At 48.3% G+C, this 20,073-nt stretch overlaps 1 protein-coding gene across 1 annotated transcript in view; it reads right to left on the reverse strand.

Annotated features, from left to right (window-relative positions):
• Positions 1-20,073, reverse strand: part of EPB41L4B (erythrocyte membrane protein band 4.1 like 4B) — a 115,859-nt gene that overhangs the window by 64,826 nt on the left and 30,960 nt on the right. Inside the window, exons 2-6 of the mRNA XM_059656217.1 lie at positions 19,367-19,471; positions 9,481-9,523; positions 8,174-8,252; positions 6,289-6,333; positions 4,352-4,404 (exon numbers count right to left, since the gene is read on the reverse strand). Coding sequence (XP_059512200.1) covers positions 4,352-4,404; positions 6,289-6,333; positions 8,174-8,252; positions 9,481-9,523; positions 19,367-19,471 — 325 coding nt within the window. The remainder of the gene's footprint in view (positions 1-4,351; positions 4,405-6,288; positions 6,334-8,173; positions 8,253-9,480; positions 9,524-19,366; positions 19,472-20,073) is intronic.

The raw sequence follows: 20,073 nt of genomic DNA on the forward strand, positions 1-20,073 counted from the left end.
AACTGCAGGGAATGAGGACCTGCCCAGAAACTCATTTAACAAAGCTCTCGTGAAGTAGGTGGGTCTGAGCAGCACTCCAGGGTCTGCAGTGCTGAGAGGACCAATCAAGAATTCAGTACATGCAGAATCCAGGGGGAAAATATGTTGGGAGAGAGAGCGAAGGAGGGAGGGACAGGAAGGGAGGTAAGGGCTGCAGGAGCAACTGCTGCAGCTCAGGCAGAACCAGGGAGGGAGCTAGTCATGCAGAGAGGAGGGGCAGCCACGTGGGCGATCCCCACCGAGTGTCCTTGCTCTCACCACGCACCCCTGCCAAGCCCAGGGGGGCAGTTTGGGAAGAGATCTCCTTGATAGGAACCACTCTTCCTTTGCACCACGGGCGGAAGGGAGGCAGTGGAGCCCTGCGCTTAGTGGCTGTGTGTGGACAAGGCCCCTGGCACCATCAAGCACAGGAGAGACAAGCCAGACAATGACAAGGGTTCCCTGGGGCTCACAAGGGGGCAGGCGTCCCTCCTCCCCATGACTGGGCTAAAACGGGCCGGAGGGAGATCATTTGTGAGATAGCATGTCTGCTTTCCAAGAATCTGCTGACAAAAGCTGACACTTGCCCTAGCCGGCTTGGCTCAGTGGCTAGAGCAGGGGTGGGCAAACTTTTTGACTCGAGGGCCACAATGGGTTCTTAAACTGGACCGGAGGGCCAGAACAAAAGCATGGATGGAGTGTTTGTGTGAACTAATATAAATTCAAAGTAAACATCATTACATAAAAGGGTACGGTCTTTTTTTTTTTTTTTTTTTTAGTTTTATTCATTTCAAACGGGCCGGATCCGGCCCGTGGGCCGTAGTTTGCCCACAGCTGGGCTAGAGCGTTGGCCTGGGGACAGAAGGGTCGCGGGTTTGATTGCGGTCAAGGGCACATGCCTGGGTTGCAGGCTTGATCCCCAGTAGGGGGCGTGCAGAAGGCAGCTGATCAATGATTCTCTCTCATCATTGATGTTTCTATCTCTCCCTCCCTCTCCCCTCCTCTCTGAAATCAATAAAAATATATTTTAAAAACACAAAAACAAAAAACAACCTGACACTTCGCTCAGTCTGTGAACTCTGAAGCCAGGGCCCCGCTGTGGAGGGGGCGGAAAGAGCTCAGACAAGGAGGGGGAGCCCACCTCTGCCGGATACTATGTGTGTGGCCTGGGCAAGCCACTTCGCCTGGGTCTCTGATCTTTATCTGTGAAACAATACCTGCTACAAGGACGGAACAAGATCACAGGCACACAACAAATGATCATTCCTTCCTTCCTCCCTTGTTCTTCTTTTTGCCTGAATTGAATTTCTAATCTACCGGAAATTTAGTTCCCCAAAGAGCACAGCCTCTACGCAAGGCCACTGCATCCTAACGCTGGAAGCGCCATTAACTCAAGGGCCACCACAGCAAGACGTGTCTGCAAGGCTCAAGCACGGGAGGAAACACAACCTTTCACGTTATGCAAACCCACACAGATGCTCTAGTGATCTTTACAATCGCAGTGGTTGGCAAACTGTGGCTCGGCAAACCGCGGCTCGCAAGCCACATGCGGCTCTTTGGCCCCTTGAGTGTGGCTCTTCCACAAAATAACGACTTCTGTGCATGGGCCACGAAGTTTCAATCGCACTGTACGTGCGTGCCCCCACGTGGTATTTTGTGGAAGAGCCACACTCAAGGGGCCAAAGAGCCGCATGTGGCTCGCGAGCCGCGGTTTGCCGACCACGGGGCTAGGGCAAGGTGGCTCAGCTGTGGTTGAACTGGAAAGCAGGCTACCGCATTCACTGTTGGGATGGGCAGAGGGGGCATGGAGGAACAACGGAACAAGAACTTCTCATAGACATGTGCATGTCTAAGTCTCCAGTCTTTTCATTTGTACCTCACATAATGACTGCATCTAAATTATACTAATGTGGCTCCAACTCAGATGGGTAGTTTCTTCAGGAAGGGCTCACGGAGAACTGATGTTCTGGTCTGCATGGGTTCTGGGGCAAGGTATGTAGTTCTACTAGAGCTGGACTTGGTGAAGGTGGTGATGCCCTCATCACGGGGGGGGACAAAGGGGAGTGGGCACTGATGTGTGCCTCATCCTCTAATCACTCAAGACAACTGACAGGTTTACATATTGCGCCTCTGGCCTTAGGAAGAAACCTCTCCAGTGGACTGGGGACCCCAGGTCTGACATGGCTGCTTTCATCCCATTAACCACATCCTGACATCTGCTGCTGGGCCACCAAGCCTGATGGTGTGACCTCCTGGCAACTCAGAAACTCCAGAGTGGATGGAGGCTACTTGACAAGGTGGGGAAATCTATACCCGGTCAAAGCGGACAGTCCATTTCCAAGTTCCCCAAGCCATTACATATCCTTATGGCACTTACATAGGACTGTGGTATTAGGAATCTATGTCTCTCCATGCCCCCTTCTGCCCATCCCATCAGTGAATGCGGTAGCCTGCTTTTCAGGTTGACCACAGCTGAGCCAGCTTGTCCAGACTGTGAAGATCATTAGAATGTCTGTGTGGGTTTGCATATGGATGTAAAGCATTTGGCACTGTACTTGGCAAAGACAGTTGCAGATGACAATATGGTACCCTCTACCACCAATGCCTTCATACCTCAGGGGCAGGCTCCCCCTTCAATCAAAGTCCTTGGGGACCTGTTCAACTTCATTCAATCCATTCTGCACTTACTGAGCACCTACTATATGCCAAGCCCCCAGTAGAGGATAAGAACGTTGACTAAAGAATGAGAGTATCGCCAAAACCGGTTTGGCTCAGTGGATAGAGCGTCGGCCTGTGGACTGAAGGGTCCCGGGTTCGATTCCGGTCAAGGGCGTGTACCTGGTTGCGGGCACATCCCCAGGGGGAGGTGTGCAGGAGGCAGCTGATCGATGTTTCTCTCTCATCGATGTTTCTAACTCTCTATCTCTCTCCCTTCCTCTCTGTAAAAAATCAATAAAATATATTAAAAAAAAAAAGAATGAGAGTATCAGAGAATGGGAATAACCTGAAGTCATTAAAAACCATCTTGATGAGTATAAGCATGACAAAATGCATGTACTACAAAATGCCAAGTAGAAAATCACACAAAAAATGTGCCTAGGACTCTGCACAGAATTACATTTTAAACACTCCACTCTAACCACATAGACAGAGTCTCTGTCTGTGGCTGGCAGGACGCAGGGGTCCTGCCTTCCTTCCACTTGTCATTTATGCTGTTGTCCCGACTTTCTATAATAAGCGTGTACTGACTTTATCATTTGAGATCAACTTTTAAGAAATTGGTAAATACAAAAGTGAGAAGGCAGATCTTATTACGATGTTCAAAAATAATTAGTAATTATGAATGAATAATTCATTATTCCGTGGAAGCCAATGAGCACACTGGTAAACGAGTCCACAGCATATGTCTACCTGATGTACTGATGAATTTCCTTATGTGCAATTTACACACCAGTATCCTCTTAATTAGTGCCGGGGACGGTGGCAAGTGAGGGTTTCTTGTGCATTTGAATGCATCACATGGATGGAATAGTCAATGCAGGCAAACCTTTACCATCCAATTCCCACCCACATGCCGATGACCCCCCTGTCGATGTTTCTCACCAAGTCAGATTTGCATACTCACGAAGCTAGTGGAGGTCCCAATGGCATCTCTCGGCCAAGACGCCCTACACTCATGTCTCCTCCACCAGAGCCCAACTCTTCTTCGACCCTGAGTCATCCCTGACCTCTCTCTCCACACCTAAGTCTAATGTCCATGTCCTTCTCCTAGTATGGACAATGCTGTTGTTTGTTTTGGGGTGTGTATGTGTGTGTGTGTGTGTGTGTATGTGTGTTGAACCCCCATCCCTAATCAGTTTCTTTTTATCACAGCAACACCTCCTCACTACACCCCCAACACCAGCCTCCAAAGGCCCTACTGTTGACAGCATGAAATCCGTGCTCTTTAAAGGGGTCCAAAGGCACCCACCTACCCAGCTCCTTGACCCTCACCCTCTGACACCACTTAACAGCTAGCACCTCTCTGCACATGCCTTTCTACTTTGATCGTATTCACTTAGTAACTGCCCTCCCCCCCAACCCCCCATCCCTCCTTTTGCAGGCCTTCTGCAGGTCCCTACTCCTAAAGGGACGACACTGTACTCTGTACATACAGAGTATGTGGTCCTGCCATGTGGTCCTCATGGGTCTGCAAGCTACTTGAGGACGGAGACCATATCGTATTCACTGATACCCCCAAAGCACCGCACTGTGCCTGGTACACAGTAGACACTCATTTGTTGAATGGAAGTAATGGCATTAGAATACTAAGGACCACTAAAGAACAATATACCTTGTAGACAGAGAGCAGCTAATTCCACAGCCGTCTCATATGGGCATTTCAATCTTGAAAAAAAAAAAGAAAGACAGAAAAGAAATTAATTCTGCACATGGACTTTAATACTCATAACTATACAAAATGTCATTCAAGTCACTGGTCAGAAGGTAGTGATCTTTAGGTCATAATTCTTGTTTTCTGGTTTCTAGTTCTGCTGTCCACATTAAATAATGCAACCAAGCTGACTTGCATTACATACTTCCCAAAGTCAGTTCTCATCATACGGTGAAAGAATCCAATCTAGGTCTAGGTTCTATCAACCATGTGGGCAATTTTAGCCAATTTTGCAAAATAAATAAATAAATGGGGAAATTTGGGAAATAGAATGAGAAGCCTTCCCTTTGCCTTATTATTTTTAAACTTATTTTATCTTGATATAGTACATGCACCTTTCCAAGCTGCCTTAAATCCTTCTGGAAACGAGGTCATAATATTAAAAGTAAGCAGACAGACACGGTATCTGACAGTGCCAGGACAGCTGGATACACTCAAGCATTCTCATAAGTATAACCGAGATTGAGCCATAGACAGGAATTACTGCAAATCGGGATCTCATTCGTATTTCACATGACAATTTAGTTAGAAAAATAATAATGACATACATTGGTATAGCACTTCATAGTTTTCAAAGCCTTTCATCTATATTACCCCATTTGGTCAATGCACGGAGTTTGTAAACCCCTAAGACCTGTGTCGCCAGTGCTCTCCATCCCCCATTTGGAGATGAGGTGCAGAGTGCAGGATTGCCTTGCCCAAGGTCATCCAGCCAGTAGGGGGCAGTGCTGGGACCAGAACATCCACCTGCTTTGAAGTACAGTCAGTACATCAGGCTGAAGTGCATGGAAACTGCAAAGTACTATACAAATGCAGGACTTCTGCCATTGGTATTTTTCCAAACTGAGGGCATTTACTAGAGTCGAGAGGCCTTCAGGATGAGGAGCACGGTATGGAGAAAGGGGGAGGGAGGTCAAAATACACACACACTCATAAGACACACATCAATCAAAGATCTGTATTGCATGGCTGAGGAAGGCAAATGTATACACTGTACAATCTACGTGTTCTGTTGCGTACGTTCTACTAAGGATTTTATAGCAGGTATTCTATGGAGGGTTTGCAAATTCAGAAAGTGCATTTTCAATTCCCTCCGGATTATATTCAAAATCAAAATGTATTCTTGTCTATATCAGGTGTTGCGTTTTAGATTCAGTAGAGTCTTAAAAGTTTTTCACATACAAGAAAATAGTCAATACGTAGGCTGAAAAATGACATCACTGTCAGAGCTAGGACTGTAAATCTTGTATCTTTAAAACAGATTCTAACACTGCGTGTAAAATCAACCAGGTCGGTGCCCATGCTCCTTATCCTCATCACTGTGCAGCCAGAGGCCTCGTGTTTAAAAACCACTTTTAAGGGGGGCAAAGGAAATGAGATGAGATGTCTAAACCTCTTTCTATCAGAATCAGGACATTACCTCTTTACGTTATTTGATGCCGATGGTGATGAATAAAACTTTTTGACTGTCCAAATACTTGTAAGTGTATACATACTAATAACGTATCTTGCTTGCAAATACGACAAAAGCCATTATGAATGGGGCAGTGATGTGATCAGGGAGAGAATAATTCCCAAATACACATCACTTAAGATATTAAATGCTCTTGGAAATGCTTCAAGCCATAGAGTAACCATTTAAAATAAGATGATGACAGTGATACAAGTATTAGACTCACTTTACAATGCCTGGTGTACTTTTTTTTTGAATTTTGAAAAGGGAACAAGGGTAAGAGAGTTAAAACAAAAACAAAAACAAAAAAAACAGTGAATCATTTAGAAATATACTACTATGTGATCTATCCTGGGTTTAAGAGTTAGAACAAAAATGTACTTACTTTCCTGAAAGAATGTCATGCCTGAGTTGTAAAACAAACAGGTACCTGACAAACATATACAAAAGTCAACAGAGGATCACTCTTTCCCGACTCGATCCCGACTGCCCAGCATGAACCCGCCCCGCATGCAACCCCAAATTCTGCATTGTAAGGAGGGGGTCCAACTCCAACGTGGTGGAAGCATCTCCTCCCGCGTCTGCAGGAAGGTGAGTGCATGTAGGAACTTGCAAGATACTTGGAGGATGGACCATGGGACACGGTGGGGTCCAATGACGGCCTCCACACCCGCCCCGTGTCCCGGGAGAGGGCCAAGCCCTGCATGCGGCGCTCATACACAGCAGGCACGTGACGTGTCCAATCACACGGGCAGGTGGAGCCACCGTGTGGGGCCCTCGGCCAGCCCCATCAGGGAGTCCAGAAAGGCTGCATCTGACTGTATCAAAGAGTTTACGGCTGACTGTCGTTAGCAGCTGCGTAAGACTTTTTTCCTGATGCAGTTTAACTGCAGACTCTGTCTTTTAAAAAACTGTGCACGCGCGCGCGCACGCACACACACACACACACACACCCAGAGAACAAAATTCGAAAATCCTGGAACTGAACTGCAGCTGCTGGTTACAGGAGTAATAAAAAAATGGGAGAGCAAATAACACAAGTAGGGTTCACTTAAGTAAAAAGACTAAGTGTCTTGGCCTAAACAAGTAGTTTCTGACCAGATGCACGTGGGCATCGGAACCACGCTAGAGTGCTTTGTAAAAACCAAAAGGCTGCGCGCGGTCCCCACTCCGTACCCAGGGAGTCAGAGTCCCCAGGAATCTGATTTGCTCAAAAGCTTCCCACGTGTTTCTCATTCACACAACCCTGGTTCAGAACCACTGGCTTTGATGACAGCTAGGAGCAGCCTGTTTCATAAAGGACTCGGGAGGAAAATACTAGAATAATTTAATCTGTTTGAACTTTGAGAACAATGCCGATAGTCACTCTCTGTGGCATGGACATAGGACAATGCGGGTGACCCCAAAAATCAACGGGGGGCCTGAAGGTTCTATTCCAGAATGTTCCTGCTTGCGACAAGTGCTTAACCGCCGATGAACTGAGTACTCCCGTCAAGGAGGACAGTGTGACATGGCCCGATCTTCCAATTTCTACAGGAAAACCTAACTCCAGGAGCCCCGCGGGCCTCTCCGATGGGGAGAGGGAGGTGAAGGGTGATAAGCAGTCTTGAAAGTGTTGCTTAGGTGGTCATCTCCACGCTAGTGGTCAACCACGGACTGCCCAGCACCACCACTGTCCATCACAGACAATGACAAGGAGGTTCTGGGGACAGCAGGCAGGACTGGGCAGAGAATCTCACTGATAAAAGGGTAGCTGGAAGGAAACCCCACGCTTAAAATGTTTTAGGTCTCTTTTGCTTCAACACTGTTTCTGAAGTCAGGCAGACATAAAAGAACTCCAGTGGGGCTGAAAGATAACACAAAGAGATTCTAAGAACGCTGGCACTGTAACAACCAAGGGAATATTTTGCAGTCCCTTAAAAGAAAATAAGATGGCAATTTTGGACTGAGAAAGGCTCTTCCAATCCCTGCCAACCCTTTTCTTACCGGGCACAAAAATGAAGTGCCATAGAACAACTACCCAAATCGCCCAAGGTCAACCACACAGAAATGTGAGAAGATAACAAATCTTTGCACGCTGGCTTGTGAAGAAAAAGGTCAAATTAAGCAAAGTGTGGATTTTCAACAGAATACAGGCCAAGTGCTCATAACTCTTGCTCAGAATATAAAGGCAGCAGAGGGAGGGATGGCAAACCCACAGTTTAGGAGACCCAAACACTACACGCGAGGCAAGTGCGACGGGGGCGATTCTGTTCTGCATCTTGTCCTACCTTGTAAACTCTTCACGAAGGTTGTTTGGTTCTGAAGAATAATATTTAACTCGAAAGTGCAAAGCATAAGCAGGTCCAGCTAAACATTTGGAGATGGAAGGTTGAAGAAGATCGCGGAGTGGACAAAAGGAAAAACACATTAAATTAACACATTCAGCACTACCCTGGGAGGGCACACAAAGCTAGTAAGTTCTTTTCCACCCTCGGCTGGAAAACTAAAAAGAATCACATCAGCAACGGTGGCTTGGCTGGGCACCTCCTGCTGGAGGGAAACCATGATCCTCTAGAGCAGTGGTTTTCAACCTTCCTAATGCCGCGGCCCTTTAATATAGTTCCTCATGTTGTGGTGACCCCCAACCATAAAATTATTTTCGTTGCTACTTCATAACTGTCATTTTGCTACTGTTATGAATCGTAATATAAATATCTCATATGCAGGACGTATTTCATTGTTACAAATTGAATATAATTAAAGCATAGTGATTAATCACAAAAAACAATATGTGATTATATATGTGTTTTCCGATGGTCTTAGGTGACCCCTGTGAAAGTGTCGTTCGACCCCCAAAGAGGTTGTGACCCACAGGTTGAGAACTGCTACTCTAGAGCAAGCATGTCAAACTCACGGCCCACGGGCCGCATGCCTCGTTTATTTGGCCCGTGATGGCCTTTGAGTTTGACATGCTTGATCTAAGAGGAATTACTAAGAGCTGACATTTCATTCTCCCTGCTGATTCCCATGATGCTCCACACGGATATTAACTTTTTACAAAATACTAATGGGCTACAGAAAAGTGACACATCAACAGCCAAGCGTTCTGTAATCTAAATACCATGGAGTTTAAAAACATGACCCGTGCATTCACAACACTGAATAAAGGTGGTAGGGACCACACTGGTAACTGCAGAGCTGGGCCTGACTCACAGAGCCCTCCTGCGCCCCATTTTCTGAGTCTACTCTATCGCTCATCAGAAAGGACTGTGACAATGTCCAGTCCTGCTTCTGAGCAGCAGGTGAGTCAGATCTCACTGGCAGGGGCGTATGACTTTAAATGAGAGCACAAGCCTGTGTTTTTTTTAGTATCTACTAAAGACTCTTGTTCAAATCCTAAACTCGAACACGCGGCCAGAAATTCTAACTTCTCAATTTTTAATTAAGAAATTAAAAATGATCCGCTCAAAATGGAATCTTTTTAAATAATAGTTCCCGAGTTCTGGCGAAAACAGAACGCCTCAAAAACACTGGCAAAGGAGTTTACTTTCCCGATAAAAGAAATAGATGAGAAGGCCAAATGCGGCTTACTTACTTTTCATCTGCTTTTTAATGGGTTTGGAATGATCCAGCCAGTGCTGAAAGAAAAAAAAATGTTTCTTTAGGAACAGTGCATCAGCAAGAGTATACAGACCCGAGTTACCCTCCTCCACTACCCTTAGTAATTCTACCCGTAAAAACCAGAGGCTGGACCGGATCACGCGCGCGTGGGCTGGGGATCTGCAAACTCCTGGGGAAGGTATGAAAAACAATCTACTTATGCACGTAGTGAACTCTTTTTTTTCTGGGGAAAGGGCCCATGGTTTCTGGAAGCTTTGCAAAGAGGAGCCTGAAAAAACTTAAAAATCCTTTAACTAACTGGTCTGTGAAGTCCCTTCTCACCAGCGGAGACAACGGTCTCTTCCTTCCGAGTTCCTCAAATTACAATCAATCTTCCCTAATTATTCCAAGTCTATTAATCTGGTAAAGACTACAAACTGCACTGCTGAGACGCCCTGATTACACTCTGGTCTTGTCGCTGTCGCCCTAAACTCTAAAATTATAAAACCCAGCTCTAGCAGATTTGGCTCAGTGGTTAGAGCATCAGCCTGCGGACCCAAGGGTCCTGGGTTCAATTCCTAGTCGAGGGCACATGCCTCAGTTGTAGGCTCAATCCCCTGAGCTGGTCCGGGTGCGTGTGGGAGGCAACCAATCATGTGTCTCTCTCACATCGATGTTTCTCTTTCCCCCCCCACGCCCCTCCCACTCTCTCTAAAATTATAAATCCGTAATTCATGACCCCTTTATTCTTTTGCCACAGTGAAGATGGGGAGATGGGCAGGGACTTGCCTGAGAAACGTTTGCTCTGGTCAATGAAGGCGATTAAACTTCCTCTAGTTTTTACCAGAACAACCACTTCAGTCTTACCCATCAAGGCAATTACAAAACCATTACCCGCACAGAAAAGTTTTCTGTAACATCAAAGTTCTTGAGGCTGCAGTCCCGATGAGCCTTGAACGCTTAGCCTCCATGGAAATGGGCATTTTTGGAATGTAACACTGTGAGCCCCTCGGTGGGAACTAAGTCCCGGTGGGCAGGACCGTCGGTTCAGGTCACCATTTCTGCGAAGAGTGTGGCACCCAGCCGGCCCTTATTAAATTCCTGAGACATCAATAAATGTCCAACCTATTTTAATTGAGGCAAACTTTCCCCATCACTTCCCATGCACTGGATGCATCAGCTGGAAGGACACTGCCAGAGTGGGTTTCTCACTAGCTGTTCAGAACCAGAGGCCATTCTGCCCATTGTCAATAGGCTTCCAGAGGCAATCTGAACCGGGCACATTCTAACAATGAGCAAGGACAGGGCTAAATTAGCACTGTGTGTACTCCAGCCCTTACCAGAGAGCCCATTAGGGCTGTGTGGGAGGAGCGGGATAAGGAAACACAAAAGCAAATATCAGATGAGTTATAATACAATAAGCCGTGAGCAGTGCAGTGGGAGAACATGGGCTTCTGTCATCTCCACTCCCCTCTCCACTCCCCGGCTAAGCAACCGTGTCACAAACGCAGCAGATCACCGCAGCCGATGCTATCTCACAGGCACATGTACAGGAGGCTTTCTCTCATTGTGATGGGCTTTGAATTGGAAATGACCTAAATGCCCACCAACAAAGACGGTTTTTTAAAAAAGGCTCATCCATATAATGAAATACTATTCCGCCTTTCAAACTGATGTGGGCCTAGAGTTACTGATGTGGCAAGAGACCCACAGCACAATGTCAGAGGAAAACAATCAGGCCCCATTTATACAAAATTAGTATTTTCTGTCGAGCTATGTCCAGAAAGATTTCGAGGGGTTATTTTTGGATACAGGGATATGAATACTGTTTACTCTTTTCTTTTTTTGAGTTTGAAGCATTTTTTTTTCTTTACTTTTACTAAGAAGATTATTTTCCTGGGGGTGGGCTGGATGGACACTTGCATTATCCTTTCATTGGTCGTTTGCCTCTCGGGCAGTTTTTGATGATCCATTTGCCTCATTAGAAGTAGGTCTCACTGCTGCCCTCCACCAGGCTGAGAATCCTGGACTTGGCCCCAGGAAGGAGAGCAGATACAGACTTGATGAAAGTATCATCATATGTATTTTCCTGCCAAAGTAAGTATCATGCAAATGGCTATGACTAAACCTGCTCTTCTCACTCTCAAATGAACTCACCATTACCAGGCCAAGGAAGTTCTCCCTGCCACCAGCCTTCTACGCTGATCAGCCTAGAGGCTCCGCTCTTAAAGAAGCTTTGGCCCATTTCTTTCCTATCTCAAGTCTCCTTATCACATTTTGGACAGAACAAGTATAAGCCCACTATTCCTCTATCATCCAAACCTAACCTTGATCCAAGTCCAACCCGTTTCCGTAGGTGTGGTTTTCCCCTGGCTGAGCATTACACTCACAAATACCCAGGTCCCACCCAAGATCCATGAAACAGAATCTCAGAGCATGCGTGTTTTTCAAAGGTGCCCAGCGTGCCCATTAAATACTTAGGGCTAAAGTCCTCCCCCATCCTCTCCTTGCCCAGGAACGAATGGGTCTGAATGACCTTGGGGATCGTGACACATCCACGGCCCCTTCTGAAAACTGCTCTCTGAGCTCTGCAAAATCTCAATTTCACAGTTTACCGGCCAGCCGTCTGCAGCCGGCGTTAACTCAGACAGATCACGGCTAGATGCCTCTACTGGACAGCAGGCTGCTTTTCCCTCTGGCCACGCTGCTGAAGGAGCTCCCTTATCCATGCAGCCTGGCCTCCATCCTTCCTGCCCAGCAGCCGCCTGGAGCCCTGCCCAGAGCAGGACCTGCCAGGATGGAGGCCTGCAAAAAGTCCGGGGCTTGCTAAGCTGGGAAAGGCATCAGAAACAGCTCCCTTTTCAAAGCTCCTTGACCCTGTGGCGTTCAGACGCGACTGGAAACCCAGTCACCATCCTAAAATGAGAGCTGATAAAACCTATCTTGTATCCAACCATTTCAAAGTGACCTAACCTTCTTCTTAGCTGTGGGAGCTGACCAGACTTTGATCGCTGGTACTTTATGCCACAAAACTACCTCGTAACAAACACCCGGCACTAAGGCCCTACGTGCATTTAGTAAATCGAACCCTGGGTTTGGTTCAGAGGCCTGTAGCAGCAGGACCTGTCTCAGATGTTCACCTGCATCCTGGCTAAATACATCCAGGCCGCCTGTCAGCAAAGGCCCCGGCAACTGGCTCCAGCCCTCTCAACAGACGATTCAAGCATCACTGGAAACAGGTGCATTTCTGAGCTCAAAGGGCAAGACATTTAACTCAAAAACTCTAACGGGTACTAGAAAGGAGGTTTTTGATGTGAATTTCTCACCCAAGTCTCATCCAAGGGCAAAACCCTTCCCATAAACCCTGATGTGAGATGACCTGGCAAAGCCCACCTGTTCTACTTGTGCAACAGAACTGGATATGACCCGCGTGAGGCTGGCTATAGAATGTCACTGTTATTGGCGCCTGAAATGTGTGTGGGCTTGGTGGGGATGTCTTGTGGGACTGAGCCCTTAACCTGCGGGATCTGAAGCTGCCTCCAGGCAGACAGTGTCAGAATTCATTGTTGGGTGGTGTGGGAAGAAAACAAAACACATTGGACCCTATCACATCCATTTCTTTCTCAGGCCTCGGAGCCGATGAAGGTGGCCAGGCGGCCGTGGAGAAGGTGCATGAGGTGCCCAGGATCACAGCGCTAATGAGGAGGAGGCAGGAGTCTAACTCCTGCCGAGTCAGCAGCCAGCTCTGGGTCTCCATACCACCCACAGCTTGAAGTGCCTGCTCCGTCCATGGGAGGGATCTCTCCTCCTCCTCCTCCTCACCATTCACACCAGCTACTTGAGGTTTCCTGGGGGATTTGTCCCCTTTAACCACAGCTTCCCATTCACTACCAATATTTGCACCCGGGCAGGAGAAGACTCGCCCTGTGGGCATTCAGAAACCGGCCGCGCCATTTCTGGAGCTGCTGCACAGGTACGTGTACTAAAACGAAGGAGGCAGATCACATTTCAGGTCCCAGCTCGGCCACTCACCTGGTGTGTGGCTATGAGCAAGGGCCCCTGAGCCTCGGTGTCCTCCTCTGTGCACTGAGCTAGCCCCTGGCACACTGAAGAGTCAGCTGAGTGTCCATGGAAACTATAAGGAACCATTCAAATGGAAGGACAGTGTCTTACTCCTCTCTTAGTGTTTATACTCCCCCACTTCCCCTCCAAGTGCATCGGAAGCAGTAGGGATCGCTCTGCGGTCTCCACACAAGTGGCAAATGCGATGACAACTACCAGCGATGACACACCCTCACCCTTCTCTCGCAGCGTTGGGCCTCCATCACCCACCGACCCAATTCCACACTACAAAGACCGGAGGAAAAACACCTCCTAAGGCTTGAGAGAAAGGCCCAAATCACCTTTTCTGCACTTCCTGCTGTAAAACATGTCACCTTTTATGTTGGGAGGGGCTGAGGAATGGACTGACAATGGCCGCACCTGTGGAACACCTGCCCCGGATGGGCAGGGCTGCACCTGCTTGATGAGGAGGTTATTGACCCTCAAATCCCGGCTGCTCCTCTGCTGGCTGGCGGTCCCCTCATCCTCTGTGGCCACCCCATGTTCACCCTCCCCCTGGGACACCCTGTTCATCTCATCCATGGTGCTGAGGCAGTCGGCCTCCAGGCTCCAAAGTGGGGGACTGAACCACGCTACTCCCAGGACCACTTGTCTGGCTCCCTCCCCAGAATGTGGCAGCAGGGGCAGGGCCCAGCTCGCCTCTGCGCTATGGAGCTTGGCATTGAGTAAGCTCCAAGTCAAAGTTTGCTCAACGGCTATTGACCGAATGTCCTCTTTCAGTGTGTGTGTGTGTGTGTGTGTGTGTGTGTGTGTGTGTGTGTGTGTGTGTGTGACGTTACCATGTGCAATGGAAGGAATGTGCTGGGCTTTGGAAGGTGGTCAGGTTCTGAGTGGCACCTCTGTCCCTTACTTTAACGTTTACAAGTTAAAGTGTCTCTGAGCCTCAGCGTCATCATTTGTAAAATGGGTCTGTCCCCTGGTCAGCTGTACAGATCAGTGATGAAGAATGTTAGACATGAATTACGTAAAGCCTTTAGTTAGATGCCTCAATCAGAGGGGGCGGAGGGGGGAGGGGATTCAGTAAATAGCAGCTGTGAGAAAGCTGGGGGGTGCAGGCTCTCCCAAGAAAGCTTTGATATGTGAAATCAGAACCCTTGCCCCTGCTTGGAGCTGTTTAAAAGCGAGGTCTACTGAGAGGATTCCCAGGTGGACTTCCCGCTTTGACATGGGAAAGGAAACAGGAGGCCCCAGCCCCAACAGCTAAAAATAGGAGATGCCAATAGACTCTGACCTTGCTGCAGGGCTGGGCCGGGCACTATGGAAACCAGGCTTGGCTCTGCAGGGAGCTGGGCCCGGAGCTGGTGACTTACTCAGAGAGCTGTGCCAAGAGCTCTGCCTGGGCCAGCCCTCTGGTTTGCATGTCAGGGGCTGGGAAGGGGGGGGGGTGTCGATCCTTGCAGAAGCTTCAGTTATGAATAAGCCAGGCCCCCATCTATTATCCCACTGTCCCCAGAAACACACCTGCCATCACATCCAGTCACCTGCCACCAACCGCACTGTCCCAGGTTCTCAGAAAAATCAATGATACCCCGGAAGCCGAAGGGCTCCTGTGGAGATTGCTAAGGGTTCTCCCCCAGGAGAGACAGCCTGCAGGTCCCAGCCAACCTCAGCCTGTCACCTCTGGGGTTGTGATGACTTCTGGTCCCCTTCAGAATGTCCAGCTAGGAAGAGCAAACCCACACCCAGGTCAGATTACAAAACGGCTTCCGTTCCCTTACTTCACAAAGCCCCTCCACGCCCCGTGACACAGATGTCACCACAGTGACGAAGACCGACACCGAGAGCCAGAGTGCCGAGAAGAGCACTTGAACCTGAAGTCGTAAAACCTGGGCTTGAGTCAAGCTGTGCTTCTCACTGAGTGACTTGCCAAGGTCTAAGGCTTTGGGTTCACCATTGAGAATGGGGTGGGGAACCTTTTTTCTGCCATGGGCCATTTGGATATTTATAACATCATTCGCTGGCCATACAAAATTATCAACTTAAAAATTAGCCTGCTCTATGTGGTCAAACATTAACTCGCACCCAATGCCTTGGCAAGGCCAGACCAGATGATTTCTCGGGCCTTGTACGGCTCCCAGGCCAGATGTTCCCCGCCTCTGATCTAGAAGATGGAAATACGTGGCTCCTAACATCTCTTCTGGGTCTAACGACTGAGGTTCTCAGGTTCCCTTGGCACAGCTCTGTAAGTCACCAAGATCCACCCAGCGAAGAAGAGGAAGTCCTGCGTCTTCGGGTCTAATCAGAAAGGCTTTGTTTATTTATATACACAAATAAGATCCCCAGGCCAAACGAGCAAGCTGTCCCAGAAGGCAAAATAAGCTCAGCGGTTCACACCGTGGAGGAAAACCCTCTGAGAGCTCAGGATGTGCTCCGTGATGGAGTGTCGCCTGAGATGGTCTTGCAGGGTGGCCAGAAGTTGAAATGGGGTGAGAAAGGGCATTCCAGGAGGGGAGCCAGCACCAACAAAGGCCCAGCAGTGCGTGCAGGCATGACCTGCACCCGGCCTATAAGGAGCCCAGCTTATAAATCACAGGATTAGCAGAAGGGGCCTGGGGCTGCTGGGGCCACACGCTCCTGGGTCCTAGAGTCGGGCAGATGAGGACTGTGTACCTGCTTTTGTGGGGAAGAAAATCACATCCGCTCACAGAGCGGGATCCTGGAAAGGCTTTAGGGCCTGCAGAGAGCTAGCATCTGTACGTGTCTGACCTGGGAAGGAAGCCTGGATCCCGCTGTGAACACACCTCCTGCCGCACGGTGACAGGGCACCGGAGGATGGGACAGTTCGCAGCCAAGCGAGCAGACGTCCGTGGTAAAGTCTTTCGAAATAGAGTCACATCTTTGGCTTTCTGGGAATCCGAGTGGCTGGAGAGGGGGTCATCTGGGGAGGAGGTCGTGCCACCAGGGCAATGGGCACTTGGCTCTAATAGCAGAAATGAGAGAGATCTCCTCCCTTCTGATTAAGAAGAGATGTGGGGGGCAGACGTGCCTGCCTCCTCTTTACACTCGGAATCACTGAGTATTAGAACGGGAAGAGCTTTTGGGAGAATAGGTCCAAGAAACCCATTTTACAGATAAGGAAACTGAGAACAAAGACTTGTCTAAAACCCGCCAAATGAGTCGGGGGCAGAGCCAGAAGCAAGGCCCAGGTGTGACTGCTGGCCCAGGGCCACAGATATAATGAAGTCAAAGCTACCACACGGTATTCCACGGGTTAAAGACACAGGAGAAGGCAGAATAGAGAAGAGTTTCAGGGAAGAGGAGAGCTGACCAGCGTCCGGTGCTGGGGACAGAACTCAGGAAGAAGCAGTTGGAAATGGAACTATCCTTGTAGGTTTGGGGAAAAAACGCTGGAGAAACAGGCTACTCCCTTAAGACAAAATGGCAAGGAGGACTGGTTTGTCTTCAGGGAAAAAACCCCCAGGAATTTGAGCGAAATGAGCTCAGTCTTCTCAGGAGGAGATAAGGCCAATTTGAAGTTTTATGGGGACTGGATTACATGTTTGTGATCAAGATTTAGAAAGGGAACTATGGGGCACATAAGAGTACATTGGGGTCCTGGCAGGTGTGGCTCAGTTGGTTAGAGTGTTAGCCCGTGCACTGAAAGGTCATTGGTTCAATTCCCGGGTCAGGGCACATGCCCTGGTTGTGAGTTCAAATCCCAGTTGGGGTGTGTGCAGGAGGCAACCAATTAATGTTTCTCCCTCTCTCTCTCTCTCTAAAAAAAAAAAAAAAGACAAAAAATAAAAAACCATATTTGGGGGTGGGAAAGAGTCCATGAGGGGCTAATTAGGCTCCAGAAGGAGCTCGGGGTTTGGACTTCTCTGAAACTGTGATCTGTGCTGGTGCCAACAGGTGCCAACAGGCACAGCCGTGACTCTCCAGCAATGCTTGGCAACTGGGAGAAGCAGCAGAGCAGACAGATGGGCCTGAATGTCAAAGGGGGTTCCAGGGACAGTCATGGGGACAGGAGAATCAAAGGACACAGGTGAGATGGCCGAGGCTTTGCCAAGCCTGAAAGAAGGCAAGGGCAACAGGCAGCTGGGAGAGGGGAGAATGAGGCAGGAGGGGATCGTCAAGGCCGAGGCCAGATGCAGAGGGCCTGGAAAGATGGAATCAAGGGAAGTGATCCTGGAATGGGGGACAACAGAATTCGGGATCTTGGAGTGGTGACAAGGCCCAGAGTGCCTCTGGGTGAGGTTTGGCCAGATGAAGCTTCAATGAGAGGAAACAGTGTCCAGAATATTTAGAAGGATCAACAACTTGAATTCTGAGGTGGCCAGAGCCTTGAGGGATGGGGAGAACATTGCTGAGGTCAGAGGGCAGGGAACTGGGCAGGAAGGTGGAAAGAGAAGGGCTGGTCTGCCCCTCCCCGGGGCCCTGGTGGGCTGGAGTGAGAGTCTGCAGATGGGAAATAGAGAAGAATCGGGACCACTAGCTCAGAGATACTGTAACTAGGATAGACTTGAAGTCCTGATTCCACTGTATCGTCTGCACGCTCAGCATCACACTAACAGTCTCAGGCAGACCCAACTCCCAGGCATCGATTTTGAGCATCTTCACTTTACAACCGTCATGTGGGGCTCCCAAGATGTAATAAAAAGTGTCTTTCGGGTAGAAAGGCTTCACCACATATGAGGAGCTCTTGGTGTTTAGCTTTTAAACATCTCCTATCAGGGGAACCCACCTTTTTTTTCTTATTTAAAAAATATACTTTTGTTTATTTCAGAGAGGAAAGGAGAGGAAGAGAGAGATAGAGACATCAATGAGAATCATTGATCTGCGGCCTCCTGCACGCCCCCTGCTGGGGATCGAGTCCACCACCTGGGTATGTTCTCTGACAGGGAATCGAACCTTGACCACCTGTTTCATAGGTCGATGTTCAAACAAACCGCCTGAGCCATGCCGCCTGAGCAGGGGAGCCACCTTTTCACACACTACCATAGCACCGCCCCTTATCCTATCTATCCCTTACTCTGCTTTATATTTCTTCACACTTATTACTACCCGTCACCTTATATTTGTGTTCACTGCTTTATCCAAAGTGCTCAGAATGGGGCCCATGCAGGAGAGGCACTCACTAAATATTTTTAGATTGTTGAATACATTACCTTTGATACCCCAAGCTAGATTTCGTTGGGAGGGAGACCTGAAGTCATTCCTGCTTTCTACATGAGGGATTCTAAGGGGTGGCGTGAGCCTCTCCACTGTGAACACTTCTGTCTCAGGCAAAGCAAGGGAAGTCTTTGCTGACCTAACACCACCTCCTGGAGCCTGCAAGATGGTTCTCGAGCAATGCCAAGACCTGCTCCGACTGCCCCGCCCCGAACTGGCTGGGGCTCAGCCCGGTTCACAGCACCTGCTCTCCACGCCCAGCAAGTCTGCACCAGAGGATGGTGGTGCAGCCCCTTCTGCTGGTTAAAAATAGAAGCAGCTCCACCGGAAGAATTCCCACAATGGTGTCTACCTATTCGAGAAATGTGCCCACACTGCATCCCTATGCATGGAAGTGCTTCCCTAATGCATCCCCGTGCTGGAGATAAACGTTCCCTCCCTCTTCCTCTCCCGGTTGTTGGCCGCCTGAAGGGTGGGGCATTGTGAGTGCATTTCACTGGAGCACCATCACCAGCATCCCAATGCTCGTCATGGCAACAACATCACAGTTTCACTCCTATGTTCCTCTACAAATTTCTAGCCGCTGTGGATCTGTGAGTACCAATGAAAAGCTGATCTGCCCTGAAAGGAGTCAAAGGAAGACATACCGCGACCTGGGCAGAGTCGAGGAACTGGAGGCCAAAGTAGTCTGTTTCCACGAGGTCCAGGTGGTACACGATCTGATCAAACAGGTCCTGGCCTTTGGCATGTTTCTGGAAAGCAAGTGGATAGATGAAGATTTAGGACATGACAGCTGGGTAAGAAACAAAAAGATTTTTAAAGATCACTTTTCTCTGTATTTTGCATATATATCTATGTGACACAGGATGCAAAATTTTAAAATTTTTAATTGGCTGTAGTATGATACAAACTCATGATTAAGTCTAAACAAAAACCCACCAAACAAGGATATTAGGGAACCAACACCTTGAAAACTGGTAAATAAAAGGGGGGGGGAATCAAACATTGATCCTGTCTTTATTGTAGCCCTAGGTAATCAAAGAGTAGATGATGCATATACATGAATTAACTCAAAGTGCATCAAAGACCTGAAACTCTCAGGATAAAACATAATAAAACATAGGCGTGAATTTTCATGACCTTGGATTAGGCAATGGTTTCTTAGATGTGACACCAAAAACATAAGCAGGAAAATAAAAACATAAATTGGACATCATCAAAATGTAAAGCTTGGGTGCTTCAAAGGACACAAAGACATCAAGAAAGTCCGAACACAACCCAGAATGGGAGCGTTGGCAAATCACATGTCTGATAAGGGATTTCTATCTAGACTACAGGACTATTATTGCAATTC

Source organism: Myotis daubentonii, chromosome 11 (genome assembly GCF_963259705.1).
Source record: "Myotis daubentonii chromosome 11, mMyoDau2.1, whole genome shotgun sequence".
Lineage (NCBI taxonomy): Eukaryota > Metazoa > Chordata > Mammalia > Chiroptera > Vespertilionidae > Myotis > Myotis daubentonii.